This window comes from Diceros bicornis, chromosome 39, assembly GCF_020826845.1.
Source record: "Diceros bicornis minor isolate mBicDic1 chromosome 39, mDicBic1.mat.cur, whole genome shotgun sequence".
In the NCBI taxonomy this organism is placed as follows: domain Eukaryota; kingdom Metazoa; phylum Chordata; class Mammalia; order Perissodactyla; family Rhinocerotidae; genus Diceros; species Diceros bicornis.
In genome coordinates this window covers 3,089,883-3,117,052 of record NC_080778.1, presented here as the reverse complement: position 1 = coordinate 3,117,052, position 27,170 = coordinate 3,089,883, and the positions used below count along the sequence as shown (strand labels likewise).

At 43.4% G+C, this 27,170-nt stretch overlaps 1 protein-coding gene across 1 annotated transcript in view; it reads left to right on the top strand.

Annotated features, from left to right (window-relative positions):
• The window catches only part of SMOC2 (SPARC related modular calcium binding 2), a 179,658-nt gene that overhangs the window by 118,147 nt on the left and 34,341 nt on the right, over positions 1–27,170 (top strand). The window contains exons 8-9 of the mRNA XM_058534294.1: positions 4,971–5,157; positions 10,986–11,068. Of these exons, the coding sequence (XP_058390277.1) occupies positions 4,971–5,157; positions 10,986–11,068 (270 nt within the window). The remainder of the gene's footprint in view (positions 1–4,970; positions 5,158–10,985; positions 11,069–27,170) is intronic.

The following is a 27,170-nucleotide window of genomic DNA, read 5'->3' as shown; positions in this document are numbered from 1 at the left end:
AACTTGTAGGAAACAATCAAAATGAAATTTTAAAGGAATTGGGTGGTGACGTTATAAGAAAACGCAGTGGCCATTGGTTATTTTTATGTATTAGAGGTAAACTGTGCATTTACAAATTGCCTACATGGGTGATCTTTCCAGCACCCAGAACAGTGCCTGAGGCAGACGGGTTCTGCAACCAATATTTGTTGGGTGCACCAAATCAATAGAGTATTAATTACTGTTGCTGAAAACCAAATGCCTAATCCTAATGTTGGACTGTCTTATAATCACAACTTTGTTATTTTAGGTTCTTAACTTATAGACCCCCAAAATCTGATTTTGGGTAACGAAAGCCACAGGGAACAACTGGAAATACATGGAGGCCTTGCAGAGCAGAGGGCAGCTCAGACAGCTCAGTGTCCTCGAGTGGGCTCCTGTGGTCCGGACACTCACAGAGAACCCATTGCCAGCCTCCTCAACGTTCACATCCTGAGAGAGCATTAAGAGGCCACAGCTGGGTGCACTGCCTGCTTCTCTGCAGCCTGAGCTGAGAGCGCAGAGGTGGTTCCCACAACAGGAATGAGAGCTCCCGCTATTAGGAACGGGAATGCGTGCTGTGTGCTCAAGGGCCAATATCTTCCTTCCTCTCTTGCTCATGGAAACGATTTAGCACCTACATGAGATTTGAATGATCTGTGGGCTCTGAGATCTTCCTACAAAATGTTGACCTGGGCCAGCCCCAGTGGCCTAGTGGTTAAGTTCAGCGTGGTCCACTTCGGTGGCCCTGGGTTTGGTTCCCGGGTGCAGACCTACACCTCTCGTCTGTCAGTGTCCATGCTGTCGTGGCAGTTCACATACAAGAAGAGGAAGATTGGGAACAGATGTTAGCTCAAGGCGAATCTTCCTCAGAAAAAAAAAAAAAAAAAATGTCGACCTGGACAGCCAGAACAATTTAGCTTCTATCTTCCTCATCTGTTGTTCCAGGAGGCTGAAGTCACCCCAGGAACCCATAGTAGGGAAGTCACTGTTAGTCCTTTCTGAGTAGGAACATGGGAGAATCTAAAAGGTAACCTTTATTTCTATGTTCTTCCAGTACATATGCAGAAATTATATGCTTCAAAAAGATCTAATAGCATTTGGTAATATAGTCAGTAGATGGACTAATCACAAAATTTCATATATGGTGATCCTCATATTGTAAATGGAGTTATTACAGAAGCTAAAATATCGATGATTTCCTAACTATTATTGTCATAACTACAATTTATTATCTCAAAATAAATTTATCGAGTGACTGTTATATGCCAGTCACTGTTTCAGCACTGGAAACATAGTGAAAATAATAGCTAACAATCATAAAACACGGTCTATATGCCCCACTCTGCATATCTAACCTCCCTCAGTTCTTCTGACATGATCTGAGTCAGGCACCATCACCCCCCCAGTGCCACTCCGCCCAGCTCCAGCTGTGGCGGCATTGACACAGAAGTGCGCTCTTTCTCAGCCTGGTGCTGTTTTCCACCTGTTTGAAGTCACATTTATGGTCATAAAATATCTTTAAACTATAAGCAGGCTGAAACATAATTTATGGAAAAATCTTGATAAGCAGAAAAGTGCTGTAAAGATTTTATTTCAAATATATTCATCCAATGTATTGGCTTTTTCTTTTCCTTTATAAGGAGAAATGTGAAAGCAAAAGAATGTAATTTTTAGATCCCAAAATACAGCTCAAGGTGAGGGAGAGAGCGTGTCCTCGGACGTGTGGGCCTGGGGTCAAGGACTGCTCTGTTATTTGCCGAGTGTCTGACCGTGAACAGCAGGCTTAGTTCCCCGTAGCTCCTCCACGAAATGAGAGGGCTGACCGAGGGCCCTGCCATCTCTGAGACTCAGCGGCTTTCTGGTTTAATGGATAAAACTTAATCTCCCAGCCTCCTGGAGTCAGAGGGTGAGTGGTTGCATGGTGGGATGCTCATTTGGGATGACTCTGGTTCAGTGGTGCGGAGGCCACACCCAGAGAAACCCCACTCCAAAGATGAAATTCAAACAAGGGCCCAAATTTGGCATTCTTATAAATGAGTGAGGAGGGAGATTTAATTTGCCAGTGTTAATTTTTAATGCCATGTATTTAGGCTGGAAGTTTCCAGAACAGGAACATTTGGAATATTACGTGCTGAATGTATTTTAAATTATATTTTAAACCATACGTGGATTTCTAGTGAAGAATGAAGTATTCTCCACCTTATTGTATTTGACTCAACTTCGTTACCATCCAAGGAGGACTGAGTCGAGTGGACTCATTTCACTGTGATTAGTGTGGGCAGGTAACGGCTTCTACTGCTTTCAGGTGGTGACCTTCTTTTGTTCAGAATGATGCTGAAGAGTATGAATAGCTCACGGCATTGGCTAATGTTTAGAGCTTATTTAACTCAGCGTCAGATGGAAGGCGTGTGCATTAATCTGCCCTGAAGCAGCGGGGCACCTGCGGGAGCAGTACAGCCTGTCAAGCAGGTGTGCTTCCAGGTCAGATGGCTCTGGATTTGAGTTCTCAGGCAGCCCCTTGCTCACTGCACAGCCTTGCCCTGGTGACCCATCCGTGCCTCCGAATTCTCCTCTGTCAAAGGGGATGTCATGAGAAATGAGAAAACCCGTGAAATAAGTTCAGTGCAGGGCTAGCACATGGAACACTAAATAAATAGTCACTGTCTTGTTCCCCAAGTGTTAGATGTTGTTAGATAAGGCCTTGCTTATCATTAACAGCAAGTCAGTCTCATGGTCATTTCTAGAAATTTATTGCATATTCACTTCTGTCATTACACTTTTCTTATATACCGCACTGTGCTCATGATCTAAGACTGGTTTAAATACACTCAAAAATAAGCTGGGCCTGTAGGATTTTCACCCCTTTGGTTCAGCAACACTTTAAATAAAAGTTGGTGACAAAATTGAAAGAAGTAGAAAATGATTATCCTGGTCCAGCACCAATTTCAATAAAAATGTTTGAAAAATGCTTACAAATGGCCTTGGTGCTTGCAACCTAAGACTAAAAACGTGGCCGCAGACTCACATTGTTGTCCTGATTTTTATTAACAGTGGGTGGGGGGAGGTCTGTGAAGTGATGCCCTGTCCCTCACCTGTCTGGTTCCATCCAGAATCCTCACTGTACCCACAAGAGTTTCTTACACGTTGAGCTTAATTGTGGCCTAGACACCCACTGAGGGGAGAGCCCTCTGTGAAGGAGCCACGGGTCGCGTTCCAGATGTAGACCCAGAGGGTGGCCTTGAGGGGCTCTCGTGCCCGGCGGGATCTCTAACCCTGGAGGGCCTGCTTTCTCACAGGGCCTTGGGGCCTCGGGCAAAGACAGATGCCACAAGCTCCAAACTGCACAGCAGCACAGCCGCGGCGTTTGCACCTGAATTAACTGTCAGGCACAGCGTCTTATCCAACCTGAGTGTTGTTGAAGGTTCTGGGAACATTTAATTAAAAGGAAAAGAGACAGAAGAGCAGAACCTTTTCTCTATTGATTCGAATCACACTTTTAACAAACTCTTATCTTCATTTCTTTTTGATTTTTCAGCTGAGTTTCGAGTTTCTTTTTTATTTGTGTGTTTTCAGTAGTTAACCATCAATTGTGTCCTATAGCTCGTTTGTAAAAGAACCCTGCAGAGTGTGTGCGCACACGCAGTACACAGGCTCCTTTATACAACAAGCTATATTCGCCAACAGAAGATAAATTAGATAATCTATATATTAAATATAGGTTATATTATACATATTATTTATAGAGAGAGAGGGAGGGAGGACTTTGGCGTGAGCAGTCCTGCTCTAAAAATGAGCTTCTGTAAATTTGCAGTTTTACTCTGGAACTTGCACAAGTGATCCACAGCTATCTATTGTCTTGTGTGCAAGGATGAGTGGATTTGGTGGAGTTGGTGAGATTCCTCAGTGGAGGGTGGGTGATGGATGTGGAAGCATAGCTCCCTGTTTCGTACTGGTCATCATGGATCATCCATTTCTCTTCTGTGGTGAGGACGCCAGCCAATAACCTTTATCTCAAGGATCTTGGGCATTTGGAGTGGGTGTTGTGAGTGTATATTTCACCTGTTCTCTCCTTGGTTGGGGCTACAATTTGGGAGAGTATCCAGATGTCCCACTGTGCTTTTATATTGAGAACGTGCTTCTTTCAGGCTGCCTAAATACACACACGTTCTAAGGCATTCTCAGTTTAACTATTTGCGGCAGAAGATGGATATAAGTTAGATCCTGTCTAAATACAAAGGAGAAACTGAGTGTGTTAACACAAAAAGAGATAAGCCTCTATATGCTGCAATGCCTGGTACTGGAATTTTTTTAAGTAATTATTTTGTTTTTATGTGAACGAGTTTCAGAACTTACATAGCACAATGCCTGGCACACAGAACTGAATGAGAATACCCATTCTTCTTCTTCACTAATTTCCAGTAACTTAGCCTCTCTAAGAAGCACTGCAGCTGAGATTCCAGCTGTGTGGGGTTGATCGCATTTTAGACACCAAGAGCCTTCTCTGCTGGGACTCAGCCTCAGCCAGACCTGGGGAGGTGGAGGCCGGGGGAGTGGATGTTCTTCTGGGTCCCCTCCTGGTGGGTATGAACGGTGACTGACAGCATATTGGGAAAGTGGCAGGAGGGTCGACAGGACTCATTAGGTGTCTGCCCCGGCGCCTGGCTGTCACATGACCGAGAATCCATGGGGCGTCAGATCTACTGGTAGATTGTGTGTCCACGATGACCGCCGGCTCTCACCGTTGACAGAGAAGTGGCAGCAGGAGCCTCGGACACACTGAGAAAGGGATGCCCGTGCTTCTGGCCCCTTTCTCTCTCCTTTCTCCGTTTTGGCAGCCGGTGCCCCTTTCTCCTCCCAGGCTCCTGCGCCTTATCCGTTGCATCTCTCCGTGGGCTCTGTGGTGACTAGCTACGGGCTGCGTGCTCACATCTGTCTCCTTCTCACTCCAGTGTCCTCGTGTGACCAGGAGCAGCAGTCGGCGCTGGAAGAGGCCAGGCAGCCCAAGAACGACAACGTGGTGATCCCTGAGTGCGCTCATGGCGGCCTCTACAAGCCGGTGCAGTGCCACCCCTCCACGGGCTACTGCTGGTGCGTCCTGGTGGACACTGGACGGCCCATCCCTGGCACGTCCACCAGGTAAAGCCGTTCTCGGGGGTGGGGGAGGCGTGGGGTGGGAAACCTGGCAAGGCAGAGCCCTCCAGTTTCCACTGGCATGGATACCCACACCCACAGACCTTGCTGGGACAGTGTAGACCTGGCCCCACTCTCTGTGCAGGGTGCCTGCAGAGATGGATGGCTTTGGCCATCGGAAAGTAGAGGAAACGGTTCCCTGACAGCGACCAGGAGCTGACTGTACGATCGACAGCATGAGAACCCTGAGGGCTGACATTTTGAGGCGACGTTTGCTCCTGCTGTTCTGCATGCAGGTGGAGCTGTGCGAGGTGGCTCTGGCGTCTGCAGCTGTGCGGGCACTCAGAGAGTGCCAAGTGTCAGCTGCAGCTCCCTTCTGTTCCTGGGGTTGGCAAAGCAGCCTCACATGCCACAAGCGGAAAGGACTGATTGCCCTAAATGGCTTTGTGTAACATAAAAATATTTGTGTCCTGAAATTACCACTTCAAAAAAAAACGCGAATGTGCTAAAGGCGAGAGGAGAAGTTACTCGAGGGCCCAAGATACAGAGCAGCTTACTCGTGTTTGGTGTGAGTCTGACCAAGGCAAATAATTTCACAGTAGCACCTGCAGAATGCGTGCTATTTGTTCGTGGAAACAGTGTAAATGGGAGGGAAGACGTTTTTGCAGCTTTCTGTTATATGAATTGACCTTTGATTTTTCATAGATTTATATAAAAATAGTTTACAAATAGAACAAAACATCTCTCAAGTGTTATCAAATTTAGCCACTGATGTCATCTCTAGCGTCTGGGCTTGAGCGTTTTGACAATTCCTAGATGATTTCCCCCTCTTTTTCAAGTGTGACTATGAGTGTGGCATTCAGAGGAGAAGACATGCCAATGTGATTGCAGGAGCAGGAAGGACAGACACCAGCTCATAAACACTTCGTCACGATGAAGTCCAGACACACCTGGTCCGCCGTCTGGCTCCTTCAATGAAACCAGTCTCCTGGGAGCCCTGCTCTGGAAATCGCAATAACACGGTGGTGCTAAAGCTGGTCCTTCGTGGCGGCGCGTCCCCTGTGGCGGCCGCGCTGCGCAGACACACGCCCTCCACATGGCGCTCACGGCTGCAGCCAGTGAGCAGCCTCCAGCCCCCGGCGAGGGTGTTCCAGCGGCGGAGGTTCAGCTTCTGCAGGGCTGTGACGAGAGGTCGTCAAACAAGTGTGCTCTGTGAGGCTTGAAGAGGATGTAAATCTTTTCAGAGTTTTGGTATGAGAAATTGTTTTTTGGTTATACGGAGTGCTGTTTTCTAAGAAACGTTTTTTGGGAAACAGTAATTCTGCGTATGTAAAATTCTGGCTTGTTTCGTGTGTATTTAAGCGGGGGCGCTTGTTCCCCAGCCCGGGGCTTGCTCCACGGCCATGCCGGCCCCTCAGCCTCGCCTCTAGAACAGGGGCCAAGTGTCGCTGCCAGATGTTTCTTAGCACTGGCCAAAAAAAATCCTTAAGCTGTCAAAACCACAACTCCTCAAATGGGCTCTGAAATGATGAGCTCAGCATTTATAATGTTATCCCTAAAGAACCTGTGGATGGTTTTACATTACGATGGGGCAAGAAACATCATAACCTCTCCCCTCCGTCCGTCCTGATTTCATTCTGCCTGGACTTTATTGGGATTTCATGCCAGGGGAAAAGCATCAAGTTCTCATCTTCCCTATTTTTGCCTACAAGAGGGAATAACTCTCTTGTTTGAATTTCAAGAAACAGCATTAAATTGAACCCAATGGAGAAGCCCCTTAGACTCCTGCTGTATTTTTATCTCACTGATTCCTTCCTTCATTCATTCATTCCTTCATCCGTCACAAATTCTATTGTCAGTGATCTCCAAGCAGCGTTCTAAGGACTGAGGATGTGGTGTTGAATAAGGAGAGAAGGTCCCCTTTCTCGGGGGCTTTATACTGTGCTTGAGGATGTCAGAGAGCAAACATTCTCGACAGCGCACTGCTCTCCACTGTGGGTACGGAAAGTCTTCACCCTCAGCCAGCCCCGAAATTCACCAACTCACCAGGTTCGAAGGCGAAGGGAAGTCCATATTATTTCAGCAGTTCCAGGACATAATTTTAATAAGCCACTTTTGTTCTCTCTGCTCTGCCGTCTTCAACTTACTGGCTCGCTCTGTGGCTCGTTCCTGTCGTGGTTTCTAGAAGCATCATCTGCAGCCATGACAACGTATGTTGTCACTCTTTTTGACAGCAAGGAAACCCTCTCTACTGACCCTCAGTGCTCGGTGGACTTCCCCTCTCTCTACTTGGCCAGAAAGTCATCCCATGACCAGGCCTCTGCTGGCGGGGGAAGGGCCGTGGCTAAAGCCATCATGGGCAAGAAAAATGGAATTGGTTTAACCTGATCTCTAGGGAGGCATGGATATCAGGAAATGAGTCAAAATCGTCAACGTTAAAGGATATCTGATTAGCTAGGGCCAGCTTCACAGGCCCTCATCTACCGCTGATTCTACTGTGATTGAGCAGCAATGTTGCAGAGTCTTCTGCATTACTAAACACCCTCTGTTGCATAAATGCTATTTTCTTATTGATATTCTGAAATAAGCAGTTCCAGGGAGAGACTTTATAGTTTTGATTTATATTTGGGTAGATAGTTCAAGTTTTGTTTTCCTCAGTCATCCTCTATATTTATATCTTCTGATGGGGAAGAATAATTTAAAAAGCCAACAAAGATAAGAAGCCATAAATATAAAATGCATTGTCATTATAAGCTAGCTCTCTTCTCTTCGTGTTAGCATGCAAGATAATTAAAAAGCGTGCATTTTGTCGTAGACTTGTGCCCAGGGCAGTAAACACACACTGTTTTGCCTACCCGAGGCAGAGAGTAGCTCCCTTCCAGTGCAGAATTTCCAGTTGGGATGATCATCCAAGTAGAAATAGGAGGTGGACCCCGTGGTTCCCTTGCGTTTTTGTGTCAAAATTGACATCTTGGCCGCAGTTTATAGCTCCCTGTGGCCTGGAGCCCAGCACCTGTGTGAGCCCGCACCACGCACGGTAGAGCAGGAGCTGGGAGGAGAGGGGCAGGTTCCAACCTGGCCACCGATTCCCAGTGGGGAGAGTAGGAATGGGCTATCAGATTAGACGTGGCTCAGGCTGATTGCCAGCTACTACACTAGGGCCCAGAACACAGAGATTTCTCTTTCCCTTTCTCGATGGCTGGTGAAGGGCTTATTCATCTGCCATCAGACTGCAGGCTGTTCTTACCTTGATTTAGGGCAGCCCCTGTTCCCTGGCTGCAGAGCCCATCTCCTCTCCGGCCATGTGCACGTGGCCACGTGAGCACAAAATCGCATTTCTCCCTGGCAGAGACCCTGGCATCTGATGGGCAACCAGACAGTCAAGAGATGTTTGTTTTTTTCTTATACAAATAAGTTAAAATAAACACTACTGAAAAGAATGCCGATGGATATCAATAACGAATTTGCATGTTTTTATTTGAGACTTCAAAGGCATTAACTTTATTTCTTGAGATTGCCATTCCTGCCAATTACAGCATCTCACAGTATTCTTTAAAAGGAGCAGGACATTACCGTTTAAATATATCTTTTTATGCCAGCATTGGTGCTAGGATACCAACCCAAATTTGGAACCAAACCAGAGTGACCATCCAGCATGGCTAGCTTCTAGGTTGCTTCCAAGTTAAACCACTCAGAATGGGGGACTGGAAATGATACGATGTCTTATCAACCATGTGAAGGACATGAGCGTTGACTCCTAAGCATTTTGGAGGCTCCACACAGAGATGCTATTAACAGTTCAACTTTCTAACATGACGGAGCAGCCTGTGGCTGTGCCGAAGTGTGCTCTCTGACATTCTCAGAAACAAGGTGGCCCTGAGAATGGACGGGCACTTTGTTTTCCACTGGAAATCCCATCATTGGCTTCTACCTAATGGATCAGGTGCTGGGATGTTGGCTTGTCTTTTTGCAGCTCACATTTCAATGGCTGTTGGCTGTGAAGGATGTCAGTGCCAAGATAGGCATCAATTCCAACCTCTTCTAACTCTGCAGACGCTGACCTACAGCCTGAAGTGAAGATTTCAGCCCTGAGAGTGTGCCCAAGTTCTCCAAATTTAACACGCATAAGTAGAAATGAGAGCTCAGCAGTCCCCTCATCAGCCGGCTTCCCTTACGCATCTTCTCTTGGTGAACTTTGGCCCCATCTACCTGTTGCAGCCCCAGGTGGGAGAGAAGATGCCCTGGTGGGGTAACGGGTCCTTGTGCCCCGTGCGCACCTTCTTGTGACCATAGTTTCTCTGCCATCTGTGCTGAGCCCCACGGCATTTCAAAAGAATAGGAGTTAATGGCTTTTGTTTAAAACGTGATAGCTTAAGTGTTTGTCGGAGTGTGTCAGGGGCTCTAATTTCAAAAACAGCATTTCAGAAAGACATATTAAGTTTGTGTGAGTGGGGTGTTAAGTTTTCTGGTATCAATGAGGCTATTCAGGGCGCGAGCGGCCGGAGGAGCCCGTGGTTGCCAGGATCTGTTACAGCCGGGCTGGACCCATCCCTCTAGGACTGGCCCCTGCTCTCTGGGCGCCAGTGGGAGAACACTAAAAAAATATCCTTTCAGGGAGCAATCTCATTTTCTTTTGTTTTCTATGGTGGGAAAACAAGAAATAATGAAAAGTAAGAATCTGAAATGATCCGCATGAAGTAAATATGATCTTGCGTCCCTTTCTTAGAGAGTGAAAAAGGAAAATAGGGCAGAAAGAGAGGAGGAGGACTCAGGGGAAGCCTGTTCACTCCCTGAGAACCAGCAGGCCTCTGGATTCAGAACATTCCACCTGCACCCCCTCCTGACCGGCTCTGATTTGTCGTTCACATTTTCCAAGTATCTTTTCTGACCTCTCTGACTACATTAGGTGCTCTGGAGGCAGGTTCCATTTAACTGTCGGTCTCCCACTAGGCTGGGGTGGTTCTACCCCCCTGTAGGTCTCTGCTGTGTCTCTGACACCTAGTGCCTGGACCAAAGGATCTTTTATAAAGAACTGTTGAAGGAACGTCCCACTGGGGACGTTTACAGGCTGTTCACCTGGGCCCGGATCTGAAACCCGTCAGGGAGACCAATCTAGAATCATCATCAATTCTGGAATCACGGAAGTGCCTGCTTTCACAAGTGGAAGTAACCATTGGCCACCACGGTCACCGGCCTGCTTGGCGTCAGGACTCCACCCCAGTCAGGATTTCTCTGCGGTTTTCTATTGACTCAACATGGGGCCAGACAGGAGCTTTTTTTTTTTTTTTTTTAACACTGAGACAAACTTTTGTAGCTTCATGAATTGGACTGAGAATTTGTTAGTCTGAGTAATATAGAAATCGAAAATTCTGAGGTTCTTTCTGAGAACTTGCCTTCTCTCCTGAGGGGAGCGATTGCATGGCCATGCCCACTGCCCTCACTTACACACGGCGGGTAGCGGGGTGGGGGTGTCCTTTCACATTTCTCCTCCCCAAACCCCTCCCCGCTCTGAACTGTATCAAGATCCTGTAATAGATGGAGGTGGGGAAGTGTGGGCGTCCTGCAGCTACTGCACAAGAGTTGCTTCAGAAACTGGATTGAGACACAGAGCCTTATGCAATTTGCTTCTTCTATTGACTGTAAAAAACAAGCTTACTATATTAAATTGTTGCAAAGGTCACAGAAGGTCGTAAATCCGAAGTGGGAGAGAGGTGCCACAGTACGTGCTGTAGGCCAGGGAAGTGCACTCCTATGTGAACATGCGAGAAATGGAAGAAAACACCCAATTCAGAGTCTCAAACCCGCTGTTTTCTCTTTCCTTCCCCTCCTCGTAGGTATGAACAGCCAAAATGTGATAACACAGCCAGGGCCCACCCAACCAAAACAAGAGATTTGTACAAGGGCCGCCAGCTCCAAGGTGAGTAGAACAGAAGGGTGTGGTTGGAAGGCATCTACCACCACTTGGGTTTTCTTGCAGATTTAGGATGAGAAAGAGTTTCTCCAGCTCTGTTCCCAGTGTCCTTAGAGTGGTCAACTAGCGAAGGCTCCTGACCCCCCTCCCAAGGGGCCTGAGTGCAGCTGACTGGCAGGACCCCACAGGTAGTGCACAGAGGGTTGGAGCCCCGGGTGGCATGCACAGAGGGGACCTGCGCAGGTTAGTTTCACTTGTGGCCAGCAAAGTTTGAAAGCGAAGTCTAAGACCCAACATTTCAGAGATGAAAACAATGTCTTCTAAAATCAGAATATATCACGGCAGAACTTCTAAAACCAAAAGGATCCTTTATTTCTTTTCCCTAAAAGAAAGCAGTACTTCAAATGTCATTTTCTGACGTTCCTTTTGCATTGAATCAACAGTTTAAGAAGCTGAAGGGTGGGTTTTGATAAAGTGTGAGTTCAATCTTTGTATCAAGTGAGTTTAACTGCAATGAACTAATTGAAATTAAACAGAAGCAATGAGTTTAATCTTATAATTGTTAAAAATATATTCGCAAAAAGATGTTTTATGGATGTTCTCTTTCGTCAAAAAGCACGTGTTTGTGGGGGCCGGCCTGGTGGCGCAAGCGGTTAAGTGCGCGCGCTCCGCTGCAGCGGCCCGGGGTTCGCTGGTTCGGATCCCGGGCGCGCACCGACGCACTGCTTGGTGAGCCATGCTGTGGTGGCGTCCCATATAAAGTGGAGGAAGATAGGCACAGATGTTAGCCCAGGGCCGTCTTCCTCAGCGAAAAAAGAGGAGGATTGGCGGATGTTAGCTCAGGGCTGATCTCCTCACAAAAAAAAAAAAAAAAAAAAAAAAAAAAAAAAAAAAAGCACGTGTTTGTGATACACCAAAAATGATTACTTCAACAGTTAAAGCTAAAGCCTTTTATGGAACCACCATCCTTCCAGGAATTTATGTGAGATTCAAAATGGCTCCGTAATGTGAGGATGATGCTCTGGCAGACCCAGGCAGGCCAGGTTTCAGCAGCTCAGTTCGAGTTATGAGATCAAGGGGTTTGGAGACAGAACTCTGACATAATGTGGTGAATTTGATGGCATCGAGAAGATGCTTCAAAGCTAGTTGCTATTTTGTTTCAGTTTGACCCTTTTTTTCCTTTAAATATCTCCAGATTGTATATGTTTAGCCAAAGCCTCAGAGACCATGAAAATGATTCTATAGTGTTCTTGGTTTACAGCGCATGTTTGATCTTGGTCATCTACAAAGTCTGGATAGATTCCTGTTAAGAAAAATTTTGTGATTCTTGCGTTATTTATACTACTATCGATAAAGGGGGTTTTAAGTTCTGAAATGTAAAGATGTTTTTCTGCTCATAAACAAAGATAGAGAAGACCAGAATATCCACAGTATACTAATTCTTCATGCGTACATTTCCATACTGATCCAACAACGCTGGAATGAAAATACTTGACACAGAGGAAGCTGAGATGGCAGATCATGGTCTAGGGGAAGCAAAACACACCTTTCTGCCAGTGCTTCGTGAAATAGCTCCATCCATAGTCCTTCACTTGTTCTGAGATGTTTGTCTGAGATCCCTAGCTATTTCCCTGCTCCGTGTCTACCTAGTATCTTCCACTTGTGAGGCAGGTTTAAGGAATCTATCATATTTATTATTATCATGACATTATTTTTATCACGTTATGTTTCTCTTTGTGAGTGCTTTGTGTTTTATGAATCAGGTCTTTCTGCATGTTGGGGAGAGAGACAGAGTCATAGAGAGACAGAAAGAAAGATGAAGAGAGAGAGAAAGAGAGAGAGAGAGGGAGACAGAGAGACAGAGAGAGACGGGGAGACAGAGAGAGACAGAGAGATCATGAAGGTGCAAATACAAACACCTGTGCAGATTCCTAGTTGAGCACCTTTTGTATACATGATGTCTCATTCTTAGAAGGAGCTCAATTAATAGCTGAATTGCTTGCTCCCTGAGGTCCTCCAATCAGAAGGGAGTTCTCCTCCATTATCTTGTGTAATCTCTTGTAAACCTTGTTAGGTTTTAACATTAGTGGACAATATTTTTAACAGAAAACAATGAATTTAGCACATGCCTGGTGCATAGAAAGCCCTCAATACATGTTTGCTGTGTTTAGCTGGTCTTAGTCATGTCACATAAATGGCAAACAGTCTGTTCTTTGTCTCTAAGGGTCCACGACTTTTAATTTTTTTTTTTTGAGAATACAAAACTACATTACTTCTACATGAAGCCACATGTGGTTTTTGCACCTATAATATGAATGTAATTCATGAATGTCCAGTCATTTGCTCCTCACTGGTCAAAGGCACCCCGACAAAAGGCAACTTTCCCTCCCTTGGGGAAGGAGCACTTGGCATGAAGCTCTTTCCATGGTGGAATCCAATTCATTAAACACTAGACTGGGATTCTTTTTTTTTTTTTTTAATTTTTTGTTTTTTGCAGTAACATTGGTTTATAACATTGTATAAATTTCAGGTGTACATCATTATACTTTTATTTCTGCATAGATTACATCACGTTCACCACCCAAATACTAATTACAACCCATCACCACACACACATGTGGCGAATTATCCCTTTCGCCTTCTTCCCTCCCCCCTTCCCCTCTGGTAACCAATCCAATCTCTGTCTCTATGTCTTTGTTTGTTGTTGTTATTATCTACTACTTAATGAAGGGAATCATACGGTATCTGACCTTCTCCCTCTGACTTATTTCACTTTGCATAATACCCTCAATGTCCATCCATGTTGTCACAAATGGCTGGATTTCATCATTTCTTATGGCTGAGTAGTATTCCATTGTGTATATATACCACATCTTCTTTGTCCATTCATCCCTTGATGGGCATTTAGGTTGCTTCCAAATTTTTGCTATTGTGAATAACGCTGCAATGAACACAGGGGTGCATGTATCTTTACGCATTGGTGTTTTCAAGTTCTTTGGATAAATACCCAGCAGTGGAATAGCTAGATCATATGGTAGTTCTGTCCTTGATTTTTTGAGGAATCTCCGTACTGTTTTCCATAGTGGCTGCACCAGTTTGCACTCCCATCAGCAGTGTATGCAAGTTCCCTTCTCTCCACATCCTCTCCAACACATGTTGTTTCCTGACTTGTTAATTATAGCGATTCTGACGGGTGTGAGGTGTTATCTCATTGTAGTTTTGATTTGCATTTCCCTGATAGTTAATGATTTTGAACATCTTTTCATGTGTCTGTTGGCCATCTGTATATCTTCTTTGGAGAAATGTCTGTTCAGGTCTTTTGCCCATTTTTTAATTGGGTTGTTAGTTTTTTTGTTGTTGAGATGCATGAGTTCTTTATATATTTTGGAGATTAACCCCTTATCAGATGTAATGGTTTACAAATATGTTCTCCCAATTGTTAGACTGTCTTTTCATTTTGTTGATGGTTTCTTTTGCTGTGCAGAAGCTTTTTAGTTTGATGTAGTCCCATTTGTTTATTTTTTCTATTGTTTCTCTTGCCCGCTCAGACATGGTGCTTGAAAATATGTTGCTAAGACCTATGTCAAAGAGTATACTGCCTATGTTTTCTTCTAGAAGTTTCATAGTTTCAGGTCTTACATTCAAGTCTTTAATCTATTTTGAGTTAATTTTTGTGTATGGTGTAAGGTAAGGGTCTACTTTCATTTTTTTGCATGTGGCTACCCAGTTTTCCCAACACCATTTGTTGAAGAGACTTTCTTTTCTCCATTGTATGTTCTTGGCTCCTTTGTCAAAGATTAGCTGTCCACAGATGTGTGGGTTTATTTCCGGGCTTTCGATTCTATTCCATTGATCTGTGTGTCTGTTTTTGTGCCAGTACCATGCTGTTTTGGTTACTATAGCTTTGTAGTATATTTTGAAATCAGGGAGTGTGATACCTCCAACTTTGTTCTTTTTTCTCAGGATTCCTTTACCTATTCAGGGTCTTTTGTTATTCCATATAAATTTTAGGATTCTTTGTTCTATTTCTATGAAAAATGTTGTTGGAACTTTGATAGGGATTGCATTGAATCTATAGATTGCTTTAGGAAGTATGGATATCTTACCTATGTTAATTCTTCCAATCCAAGAGCACAGAATATCTTTCCATTTCTTTGTGTCTTCTTCAATTTCTTTCAACAATGTTTTATAGTTTTTGGTGTATAGATCTTTCACCTCTTTGGTTAAGTTTATTCCTAGGTATTTTATTCTTTTTGTTGCAATTGTAAATGGGATGGTATTCTTAATTTCTCTTTCTGCTACTTCGTTGTTAGTGTATAGAAATGCAACTGATTTTTGTATGTTGATTTTGTATCCTGCAACTTTTCCATATTCGTTTATTACTTCTAAAAGTTTTCTGATGGATTCTTTAGGGTTTTCTATATATAAGATCATGTCATCTGCAAATAGTGACAGTTTCACTTCTTCCTTTCCAATTTGGATCCCTTTTATTTCTTTTTCTTGCCTGATTGCTCTGGCTAGGACTTCCAGTACTATGTTAAATAGGAGTGGTGTGAGTGGGCATCCTTGTGTGGTTCATGTTCTTAGAGGGATAGCTTTCAGTTTTTCACCATTGAGGATGATATTAGCTGTGGGTTTGTCATATATGGCCTTTATTATGTTGAGGCACTTTCTACCCATTTTATTCACAGTTTTTATCATAAATGGATGCTGTATCTTGTCAAATGCTTTCTCTGCATCTATTGAGATGATCATGTGATTTTTATTCTTCATTTTATTAATGTGGTGTATTATGTTGATTGATTTGTGAATGTTGAACCATCCCTGCATACCTGGAATAAATCCCACTTGATCATGGTCTATAATCTTTTTAATGTATTGTTGTATGTGATTTGCTAGTATTTTGTTGAGGATTTTTGCATCGATGTGCATCAGTGATATTGGCCTGTAATTTTCTTTTTTTTTTGTGTTGTCCTTGTCTGGTTTTTGTATCAGGGTAATGTTGGCTTCGTAGAATGAGTTAGGGAGATTCCCCCCCTCCTCAATTTTTTGGAAGAGTTTGAGAAGGATAGGTATTAAGTCTTCTTTGAATGTTTGGTACAATTCACCAGGGAAGCCATCTGGTCCTGGACTTTTATTTTTGGGGAGGTTTTTGATTACTGTTTTGCTCTCCTTACTGGTGATTGGTCTATTCAAATTCTCTACTTCTTCTTGATCCAGTTTTGGAAGGTTGTATGATTCTAAGAATTTATCCATTTCTTCCAGATTGTCGAATTGGTTGGCATATAGCTTTTCATAATATTCTCTTATAATCTTTTGTATTTCTGAGGTGTCTGTTGTAATTTCTCCTCTTTCATTTCTGATTTTACTTATTTGTGCCTTCTCTTTTTTTTTCTTGGTGAGTCTAGCTAAAGGTTTGTCAATTTTGTTTATCTTTTCAAAGAACCAGCTCTTGGTTTTATTAATTTTTTCTATTTTTTTTTAGTCTTTATTTCATTTATTTCTGCTCTGATTTTTATTATTTCCCTTCTTCTACTGATTTTGGGCTTTGTTGGTTCTTCTTTTTCCAGTTCCTTTAGGTGCATTGTTAGATTGTTTATTTGAGATTTTTCTTGTTTGTTGAGATAGGCCTGTGTTGCTATAAACTTCCCTCTTAGAACTGCTTTTGCTATATCCCATAAATTCTGGCATGTCATATTTTCATTTTCATTTGTCTCCAGGTATTTTTTGATTTCTTCTTTGGTTTCTTCATTGACCCAGTCGTTGTTCAGTAGCATTTTGTTTAATCTCCATGTATTTGTGGCTTTTCTGATTTTCTTCCTATAGTTGATTTCTAGTTTCATACTGCTGTGGTCAGAAAAGGTGCTTGGTATTATTTCAATCTTCTTAAATTTGTGGAGACTTGTTTTGTGGCCTAATATGTGATCAATCCTGGAGAATGTTCCATGTGCATTTGAAAAGAACGTGTATTCTTCGGTTTTTGGATGGAATGCTTTGTATATATCTACTAGGTCCATCTGTTCTAGACTGGGATTCTTGATTTAAAGACTGGAATGGTCATTTGTCTTGTGGGAACAGCTGATTGTCAATATGGAGAAATGTGAAATGACGTCATTGGTGGCTTGTTAGGGGATCAGATGTGTCGTTCACAGAGAGAGGGCACCCAAGCACTTGAATCTCAGAGCGTTTGGGGGAAAGCATTGTTAAGAGGTGGACGTTAGAACTATGAAAACCACACGCCACCCTGCTGAGACGAGAGGAGGAAGACTACTAGGCTGTCACAATGGAGATGCCCTTTCCTCACCCACATCGTAAATGAAAACCAGAGTCCTCAGGCACGCAAGCCATTCCACGAGAGCTGTGTAAAGGTCAGCTTATGCTGCAGTTGTAGATGTTTGGCAGTGTACCATTCATAACCACTTAATCATTTTGATTTTTTGGAGATAATTATCCTTATTAGGGAAAAACAAGTAGGTCTTAAAATAACTCCAGGATAGAGGCTGTTCTTGGTAGAGAGGAGAAATTTATTTCCAAAATAATACAGCAACAAGTTGGGTAGGCAGTTGCTTCAAGTCACATATAGGCTAATACCTTTTCTTCTTAAAAAGTACAGTTTTCATTTTCAATAGCTTTTCTAAGTTTCAGCCAATAAGACTCCTTTATTTTCTATTATTTTACTAGTTGGAGAGAAAGATGAACATCCGGCCTAATGGGTTACTTATTGAGAATTGGGTCATTATTTTGGCTCTTGAAGATTCTTTTTTTCTGTACATTTCCTTGTAGGACTGTCATATCACCTTGGAAGAAGTAAAAACCTAATGTGGCAGAAGTTTTAAACAGAGGCATTAAACCGCACCTCTCTCCCTTTACAAGTTTGTCTTCCTTCATTTTGTCCTGGTATCTCTTAATGGCATCTCTTAACCTAGGTGGTCTTTTAAAATAATCTCTCTACCCGGTACTCTCCGGCCTGCCCATCCCTCCTTCATGCCCCCGCACTCTCTTGTCTCTGCTGAAAGACCACTCCCAGATGCCCAGTGGTTCTCCATGGCCCGGCCTTTGCTCATCTCCTGCCTCTGTTTGAACTGCTCCTCATCACCTTCCCCAACCCTCTCCGTGTACCCTCTGGACTGGGCTTCCTGGGGACACTCCTGCTGGCTCCTGTCCAGGGGATCCATGCCCAGCCTCGTGTTCTGGTTCTATTGTATGCCCCACGTGGTCCTCCTGGGAGGTGGGGCTGAGCCTTCCAGGATCCCCACCAGAGAGCACAGCCCAGAGCACACGAGAGGCACCAGGCATGTTGAAAAGGTTTCGTGAATAAGGACACTAGGCTGGGCTTCTTGTACTCCTCTGTGCCTTTTAGATTGTTCTGAACTTTAGATATCTGGAGTGACATTGGTAGGGTTGGACTTACTAAGTGGTGTTGCTGATTTTAAAGGCTCATAGGCTGAGTCTTAAATAAGTGAGATTTCTAATGTGGGGAGAGGATAACCTGATGAGTAGATATAGTTCATCCTTCCTATCAGACCTCAGGGTACTTTCTGCTGAGTGAGGGGAGGGAGAAACAGCAAATCTTCTCTTCCTTTCTTCTTGGCGGTGCCTACAGCATCGCTGTGAGGACTCACAGACTGTGATGTGGCACCTAGAAGGCCACCTGAGGCCATGGCATGCTTATTTCAGAGGGGAGATGTGGGCAAAGGCAAAGCAAATTGAGATGTGCCTGTACGGGGCAAGGAGAATGCCACCCAGCGGAGGACCTCGTTCACCCCCTGGTGTAGAAAAATCACCTCCAGAGGAAGCTGGCGTGAAAGATTGGCAAGGGAGACTTTTATTACAAGTAAAGTCAAAGTAAGTTATTTTTACGGCTTAGAGTTTATGACTTCCTCTACCTGTACAGATCAGATGATTTGTATCTCTTAGACTTAAATATTTAACTTTTTGGCTTATTGTTGTGCTCAGGTGCAATTTTAACCTAACCAGCAGCCTGCCTTTCACTCTCCACTGGCCTTTTGCTTCATTTTAATCTATGCAAATGGGGCGGTGACTTGTTTTAATTGTTATTTATTAATGATGGTACAATGCAAACGAATATTTGTAGGCATTCCTTAGGAAAGAACCCAAAGAGAGGAGGCTGGGTAGCAACAGTTCTGCGAGCAGTGAGTCCACAGGAGAAAGCTTCCCCACCTCTCTCCTTTCTTTCCTGCAGCCCTTTGCGTGAAAGCTCTGACGTCTTTCTGTGGGCTTCACCAGGTGGGTGTAGCGGCTCTGATGCCAACATGAGGATGGTGCAAGGCTGAGTGAGAAACATCTTAGCTTCTCCAGCAAACCTAGGAATGGCCTCCTAGCTTTACTGCCTCATCCTCCAACCAGAGCCATCCACTGACCCCCATCTCCCCCCAATTCTGGCACCAGGTCTGTGGAGTGACATTTATTTTGGTCATAGAACCCCTGTCTGCAGTGTCCCTGCAGCTCCATGGACCTCACAGCAGTCAAGGCCCCTCCCCAGAAGCCCCTCTGAAAGAGTGTTAAGCCATAACACAGAGCCAATTAAGTCTAAGCCATGAAAATCTCTTTTCATAAGGCCCCCCGTGATTGCAGGTATAATAGAATCTAGAATCTTTGATTCAATTAGAAACCCTAAAGGCACTCCCTGAATTTTTCAAGGAAAATTTTAGCACTATTCGGCATTCTTTCAAAATTAATTATGATTTTCTGAGGCAGCATAAAATGATCCTTACCTTGCCCTAAGCATAGCTTAAGACGTCTTCCAAAAGGTAATTAAACCCTGAACCCAGCACCTCTGCCAAGTATTGAGAGACATTTAAAGACTCTACTATTTACATTTTCTCCAAAGTGGACTCCACAGCCTCTGAGGCTCTTTCAAAGACAATATGAGATCTCATTTGACCCATTTAAAACGTCCATTTTTAGGGCCAGCTCCAGTGGCCCAGTGGTTAAGTTCGGTGCGTTCCACTTTGGCAGCCCAGGTTCGGTTCCTGGGTGTGGACCTATACCACTCATCTGTCAGTGGCCATGCTGTGATGGTGGCTCACATACAAAATAGAGGAAGATTGGCAACAGTTGTTAGCTCAGGGCAAGACTTTTTTGGCAAAAAAACCCACCAAAAACTGTCAACTTATATGATTTCTGCATCAGGTAAAATCCCAGTTTCACAGATGTCTGTCTGCTAAATTTTCACTGAGCCAGGAATAGACTCTTGTAATTTAGACATGCACCCTCTACTCCTGCTGACTCTGCTAGCCTGGGGACACTATACGTGCTCTGTGCCCACAGTGGGCTCGCCGTTCCAGTGCTGTGTGCTGTCTGCTGTCAGCTGCCCCTCAGAGAGACTTCATGGTACCTGCCTCCCATAAGGCTGGGCCAGGACAAAGTGGAAGTGAGGGCAGGTGTGCTGTGTGTGAGAGAGGATTTAAAAAAAACTGTTTTGCTTTTAAGAGCTGTCTGATGACATGATAGCTGAAGAACATTGCTAGTTTGGATATTTGGATGTGGATGGGACTGTTCTGGATATCAACGCTTGGGAGAGAGACCTGAGCTGCGTTATTTTATTTTTTGACCAGGGCGCTTGATGATTGAATATGAAATTAAGTTTTTATTTTTTTTTTTATTCTTTTGGTGAGAAGATCAGCTCTGAGCTAACATCTGCCAATCCTCTTTTTGCTGAGGAAGACTGGCCCTGGGCTAACATCTGTGCCCATCTTCCTCCACTCTATATGGGACACCGCCACAGCATGGCTCCACAAGCGGTGCATTGGTGCGCGCCCAGGATCCGAACCGGCGAACCCTGAGCCGCCGCAGCAGAGCGCGCGCATTTAACCACCTGCGCTGCAGGGCCGGCCCCTGAAATTAAGTTTTTAGATGAACAAGATGACTACTTCTTTAGAAGAAAATTGCATTTGGTAGAAAGCATGACAAAGAAGTGGACCATTAAATTCAGTTTTATTGAGGAAGGGATGCTATGAATAAAAACTCAGTTAAAACCACACATGTAATTTGCATCCTAAGACTTCATAAGACAGGAATCCCAGGACAAGGGAGCCAAGGCCTCTGGAGTCGAGTGGTTGGGAGTACGTGCTAGTCAAGAAACAGCATCTGCAGGGACATCCTGAGCGGCTGGTTCCATCTCACAGATGTGTTACAGGGGTTGGGAATTGCTCACAAGGAACTGGAAAAAGGCTGAGCAGACTCAAGGGGACGTGTTGAACGAACGCTTTATTTAGTACTTACTATTTCTTAAAAAATAAAAAGTTGCTGGGATGCTAAGATGTTGCAGAAGGCACATAAAAGGCAAGAGCTAAAAAGTAATAACTGTCCTTGGCAGAAGTCTTGGTGAGAGTTTTACTAGAATATTTAGCTCAGTTGATATTTTTTCTCCATTTTTAAGAGAATGAGGAGAAATTGGAGAAAGCTTGGGGGAAAATTGTGGGAATTACTCACTCACAATAAAATAGGAACAAATAAAGACAAATTCAAGAAACAAAGGCTTTTTTTTCCTTAACATGCAGAAGAAAGAATAATAAAGGTCAACTGAAAAATTTAAGCTACTCACAAGAAAGTATTGGGACCGTTTTCCGTTTACTAATACTTTGACAGCTAAATGAAAAAAATGAGTGTTAAGGCAATTTCTTGACTGATTTGGCTGAATATAAAGAGAAGTTTCTTATGTCTCAGGATGTACCTATAAGAGGGCTGAGAGACTTGAAGATTTTCACGAATTTAAGTGAAAATCATGAAAATTTCAGTATTGGATAAAAATGTAGTTTAGAAGAGGCAGGGAAGTGGAGCGACCATTTCTTTCATATCCTTTCACATGAACATTTATTTACGATTCTAACTAATTAGAAGCAATTTTCCCTCTTGTCCCACTCCCCCACAACAACGTGCACAAGTCCTCTTTGCTTTCGATTTGGAATTCTCTCACATCCTGCCAGCTGAACTCAACTTCCTCAGTCCACTTTCCAAATAGGCTCTAGGCGTATTCTGATCCCATCCACACCAGCAGCAGAAGCATCTTAAAAACACAACTATTGTGTGTTGCTCTTGCTCAGGGTGGTCCGTTGCCACCAGATTAAGTCAAAGCTACGTGTCCGGATGGACGAGAACCATTGCAGCCAACCCCACACCTTCCCTCTTCTCCCCACCATGAAGCCCCTATCCCAGCCTTATTGAATCATCTGCTCCAAAAAGGAGGTGTGTGTGTCTAAAAGTCTGTGAGTGACATAGCGAGGGAATGCTTTCCACTCTGTCACTCGAGGCTGAAGCTGTTCACCTGGGAGCTGCCCTCTCAGGGACTGCCAGCTGAATGGGGTCCACCAGAGATACAATACTCTGAGACTTGTGCACAGTTCATCCAGGCATTTATTTCTTATCCATGAAAATGGTCAGGTTTCACTGCTCTGGTTGGTTCTAATGTAAACACCTATGAGGGTATCTTATTAGCAGCAGCCTGGGGAGTTGCACAGGCCCCCATGCTCAGAAGGGCCCTGCGCTTGGTTTAACAGTCTGCTATCATCACTGTGCGCTTCTTCCTAATTTTTGAATAAGAAGCCCCACATTTTCAGTTTTCCACTAGGCCCTACAAATTAGCTGGTCGTGAAGAGTAGTAACGAATTCTTGCAGTTCTTCTGGCATCCGACGGTGAAGAACCAGCGTGGTGACTTTAGAGGACAGGAAGAGTCCCCAGGGAAGCAGAAGGGGTGTCGTGAATGAGGGATCAAGGGCTAGGAAAGACCTCATGAAAAGGATGAGAGAAGATGTGGAAAAGGAAACTACACGACATATTTAAGGGATGTCAACCATACCGTCCAACTGGATCTGGAATGTGCTGTCGTTTACTTTGGTGAACAGAGGCCTGTCACCGCAGCGGGCACAAGAGGATTGTGTGTGGTGGAGGTAACAGTGGTAGGACACTGAGCGTGCACGTTAGCACAGCTAGACTTGCTGGTGAACTAGGATTAGTGAAATAAGATTGCATTGACAAATGGTTAAAAGAGATTGTTTAGCTTTTTTAAGTTTCTAAAATTTACAGGTTCTCATTTGAATTTTTGTTTCTCAACGTGAGAATATGATAAATATCTTAATCTCAAAATACTCTGGAATTTTCTGAAATAGCAGAGAACCAAGTGTTAGGTGAACATATTACCTGACACAAAAAGCTGTATAGCAGGAAGCCTTAGAGAGTGGGGTTTGTCGCAAACACCGCGAATCCAGCATGACCTCCCCCAGAGTTATTCTAGAAGAAAGGTGACTTGCATTGGCTTTATTGTTCCCTTTAAAGCCAGACTTTTTAATCTAAAGGGTAATTTAAGAAATTTCTCTACAATAGCAGAAAATGATATTAATTATGTTAGCCTAGTAAAATCTTGGACAATTTGGCCTCTGTTACTTTGAAAGTTATGATTATTCAGAAGAGAGATGGACTGAAGTTTAGATCTTTATTAATCGTGAAGAAGCAATAGTGTAATAATAGTGTAAGCAATATTTCAGAGACACTTTAAATTACTTAAAAGGACACACTGTTCTCAAACACCATTAAATATGTTAAATTTGTTGTTAAACAATGGTTATTCTTTGACAAATAATTCCTATCTCTTTATTAAAGCAGTTTGTCTAAAATAAAATAAAAATAACTTTAAAAACCTTCCAAGTATGGTATAAACTTGAAAATAACAAATCTGCCTTTCATTGGCCTACAACTCACTGTTACTGATTTCGGCTTTCTCACAGCTCCTCTGAATTTATTGAGACTCTGCCATAACAAGTTAAAGTACTAGTATGGTACAAAACACATTCAAATCATTCCTTTTAGTCAATGACAAAGGCATAACCTCCAGAGCCAGGAGTCTAAAGGGCCCTGTGCCTCAGGGCCAGGCCCGCCTGGAGTCGAGATCTTCCTCAGTCGTCCGTCCGCTGCAGAACTCAGCATCTGCCATCATTGCAAAGTTCTTTGTATCCAAGCTGTGGCTGTGATTTTACATTTTCTACATCTCTGGTCCTTCCATTGTAAATACCAACCATGGGCGCCAGTTCCCCACCATCTGCTCTTCAGGGCACTCTAGAATCCCTGTTGTTGGTTGTGCTGCTCAGATAGGCTGTGAGCTCTGAGAGTCAGGGGTTGGAGCCTTTGGCCTTCAGCTCCCACAGGGCTGGTCAGGCCTGAAGTGGAGTGTTGTTCATGCTTCCGGTCTTGGCTCTGGTCTTGCCTCTGCGCCAGTGCAGCAGTCAGACGCCGTTAACTGACTTCAGCTGTCTTTCTTCCAGCCATTTACTGCATCATTTCTGTTGTTCTCGCTTATCCTCCCAGTTCTCCTGGTTTAAACCAGAACTAAAAAGTGCACTACGCTTATCTGTTTTATCTTCTCGTTAGAGTTAAGAATTCTTTTCTTTTTTAATTTTGTGAGCAGATATTTGTCGCATGCCGATCGTGCAGATGGCCCAATGCTGGACGCTTGGGGGTTTCAGAACTACTTAAGACCCAGTTCCTACACTCGGGGTGAAGATTGCAGTTTTATCATCCCAGGATTGATGCTCTTAAACAAGAAAGCAACATTATAAGCAATTAGAAAAATTAGAGAAATGGAGACTAGTGCATAATAAAAATTTCCCTTTCTATCTGAAAATGTCATGGTATCATTCTTAAAGGCTTTTTTCCAGATTTTGTGCCAATGTCAGGAATGTTTCGCCTGTGCACTGGACAGCACTCTTGGCAGTGTGTAGTAGCACCAACACTGGGCAGTGCCAGAGTGGGAGTGTAACATCCCTTCTCCAGCAGAAATTCCAAAGGGGATTGAGACAGGCAAAACCCAGTTATCTATGGTGGATATTGGGCAGAGCGCTGGGGTTATTACTTTTAGAATGGAGGCAGGACTAATGAAAATGGCACAGCTGATAGTAGAAATTGAGTTATATTCTTCCTGATAACTTAATTCTTTAATCGTTTAATTGGACACACCGAGACCACAGTGCTCAAACACACAAGCTGTGTATCAGGCTCCCTGAACACTCCCAGGTGATCAATGGTGGTAGGAAACTGTTCAAAACTTGGTTTATAATGAATAACAGGAGGCCACGGAAACTTCTAGAATGTTTTTCCTGACAGGATGATTTAATTTTTTTTCTTAGCTCTCTTCTGACCTGTCAAATCAAGAACAATTTTTCAGAAAAATCAATGATTTCACCCTCTGACAGAAAAAGATAAATTGACTGCTGTCTGGTGGTTAATTAACTTTCACAAATTCCTGAGATAAATTGTTCAAGCGTGATTTCCAGCAGACCACTTTTAGAGTTGTAAGTTCTCATCCCATCTTTCCTCTGTGCTTTTGTTTGTTGAATTAATTAACGTATGTAACACATATCATGCCCTCATTTCCAGAGGAGAATCCAAGGCAGATCTCTCTCTTCAAAGTCAGACATTTCAGAATCTGACTGATGGATGTAGAATGGTATTATCATCAGGGATTTCTTAAATTCAGGAAGTATTAGATTTCTGATTTTTCTTTAATCTCCTGAGAAACAAGCATTGTCTATCATGAAATAGCACTATTGGGAGCACCCTTTGATATGCTCTAAAAAACGTAATTGAAGTCAATGTTTTATTTAACACTTTACACTGTTAAATAATAAACCACTCACTACCTTATAGATGGGTAAAATTGTTTATTCAAATGCAACAGAATAGGAATTTTGTCTGTGTAATTTTTCTAATGGAGAAATATTTTTGAAGCAAAGAAAGGGACAAAATTTGTCACAGAAAGACAAAGAGATACCTGTGCATATCCAATTCCTTGTAACCCTGCCCATTTTTCTGGTCACATGTCATTTGTTGACCTCACTCTTTATTGTTGAGTGAACCAACTCTTGCACATCCTATTTTTCCAGAATGCACCAGCCCTAGAGTCTGCTTTGGCATGATTTCTGATTGACCACTTAACACCTAACTCAACAGAGGTGAAGAGGTCACCCCATGTCAAGGGAGCCACCAAGCAGTAGAGCTGCTGCTGCCATCCTTGTCTTCCCATCATCAATTCAGAGCCCTTTCCACTGCGTGACATTATTTCTCACGTCCACACCTCGGCAGAGAGTCTCCTTCACAAAGGAGAAGCTGAGATACAAAATGCTTTATGGAGAAAGTAGATTGCTTTTGTACCCTGGTGTGTGTAGTCTATAGGACAGAAAAGTCGGGGATGTGAAAGGCCATTACTCTAAGCTCATGACACTGCTCCTTTTAGCTCTGAGGACAGGACTAGCTGGAGAAAGCAGGATCTACTCACCTTGTGCATAAGATTGAGCTTCCTGGCAGACAGCCTTTGTAAACGTTGGAAAGAGCAATCTTTTTTGGAAGTGCCTCTCTATAGAGAAGGTTTTACTTTTCATAGCTCATCTATCTGGACAGTGACTTAGCTCTATTTTTACATAAATGCATATGGATGAAACGATGCCTTTAATTATCTTCTGGCTCTACCATCCAGGACATTTCTATAGCAATTCTTTAACTATATGAAGCCAAAGAAGCTAGTAGAGGTTCGTGAAGCTGAGGTCACTGTGCAATTCTGTAAAAGGAGGAAAACAGGCTGGAGGTTTGGCAAGACTCAAACCATTCCCTATTAAGGAATGTGGACTATATTCAGTAGGAGTTCTGTCTGGGAAGTGGATAATTAATATTTTAGTTTGCAGAAAAATCACCGACAGGGTTGTGGATGATGAGTCAGAGACACCCAAGACAAAATAGGATAGCACCAACCACCCGACAGCATTTGTACTCATGAATACTTACTGAGAACTTAGAAGGCATTGGTCTAGACGCTTTACATATATTAATTCACTTAATCTTCACAACAACCCTATGAGGAAGTGTTATTTTATCTGTGTTTATAGATGAGTATATTGATATGAAATATACCAAGTCTATCTGATTTAGGTGTCTCCACGTGGTATAGTAAGCTATCTACATCATGTCAAATCAATCGGAGTTAAACATGAACACATACCTATTTACACAAATCTTGCTGGAAGAAAATCCTTTCTAGCATGGCACTCCTTATAAGGTGGGCTGTACTGTGATTTATTGCTAAAGGAACCAGAAGAACATTGT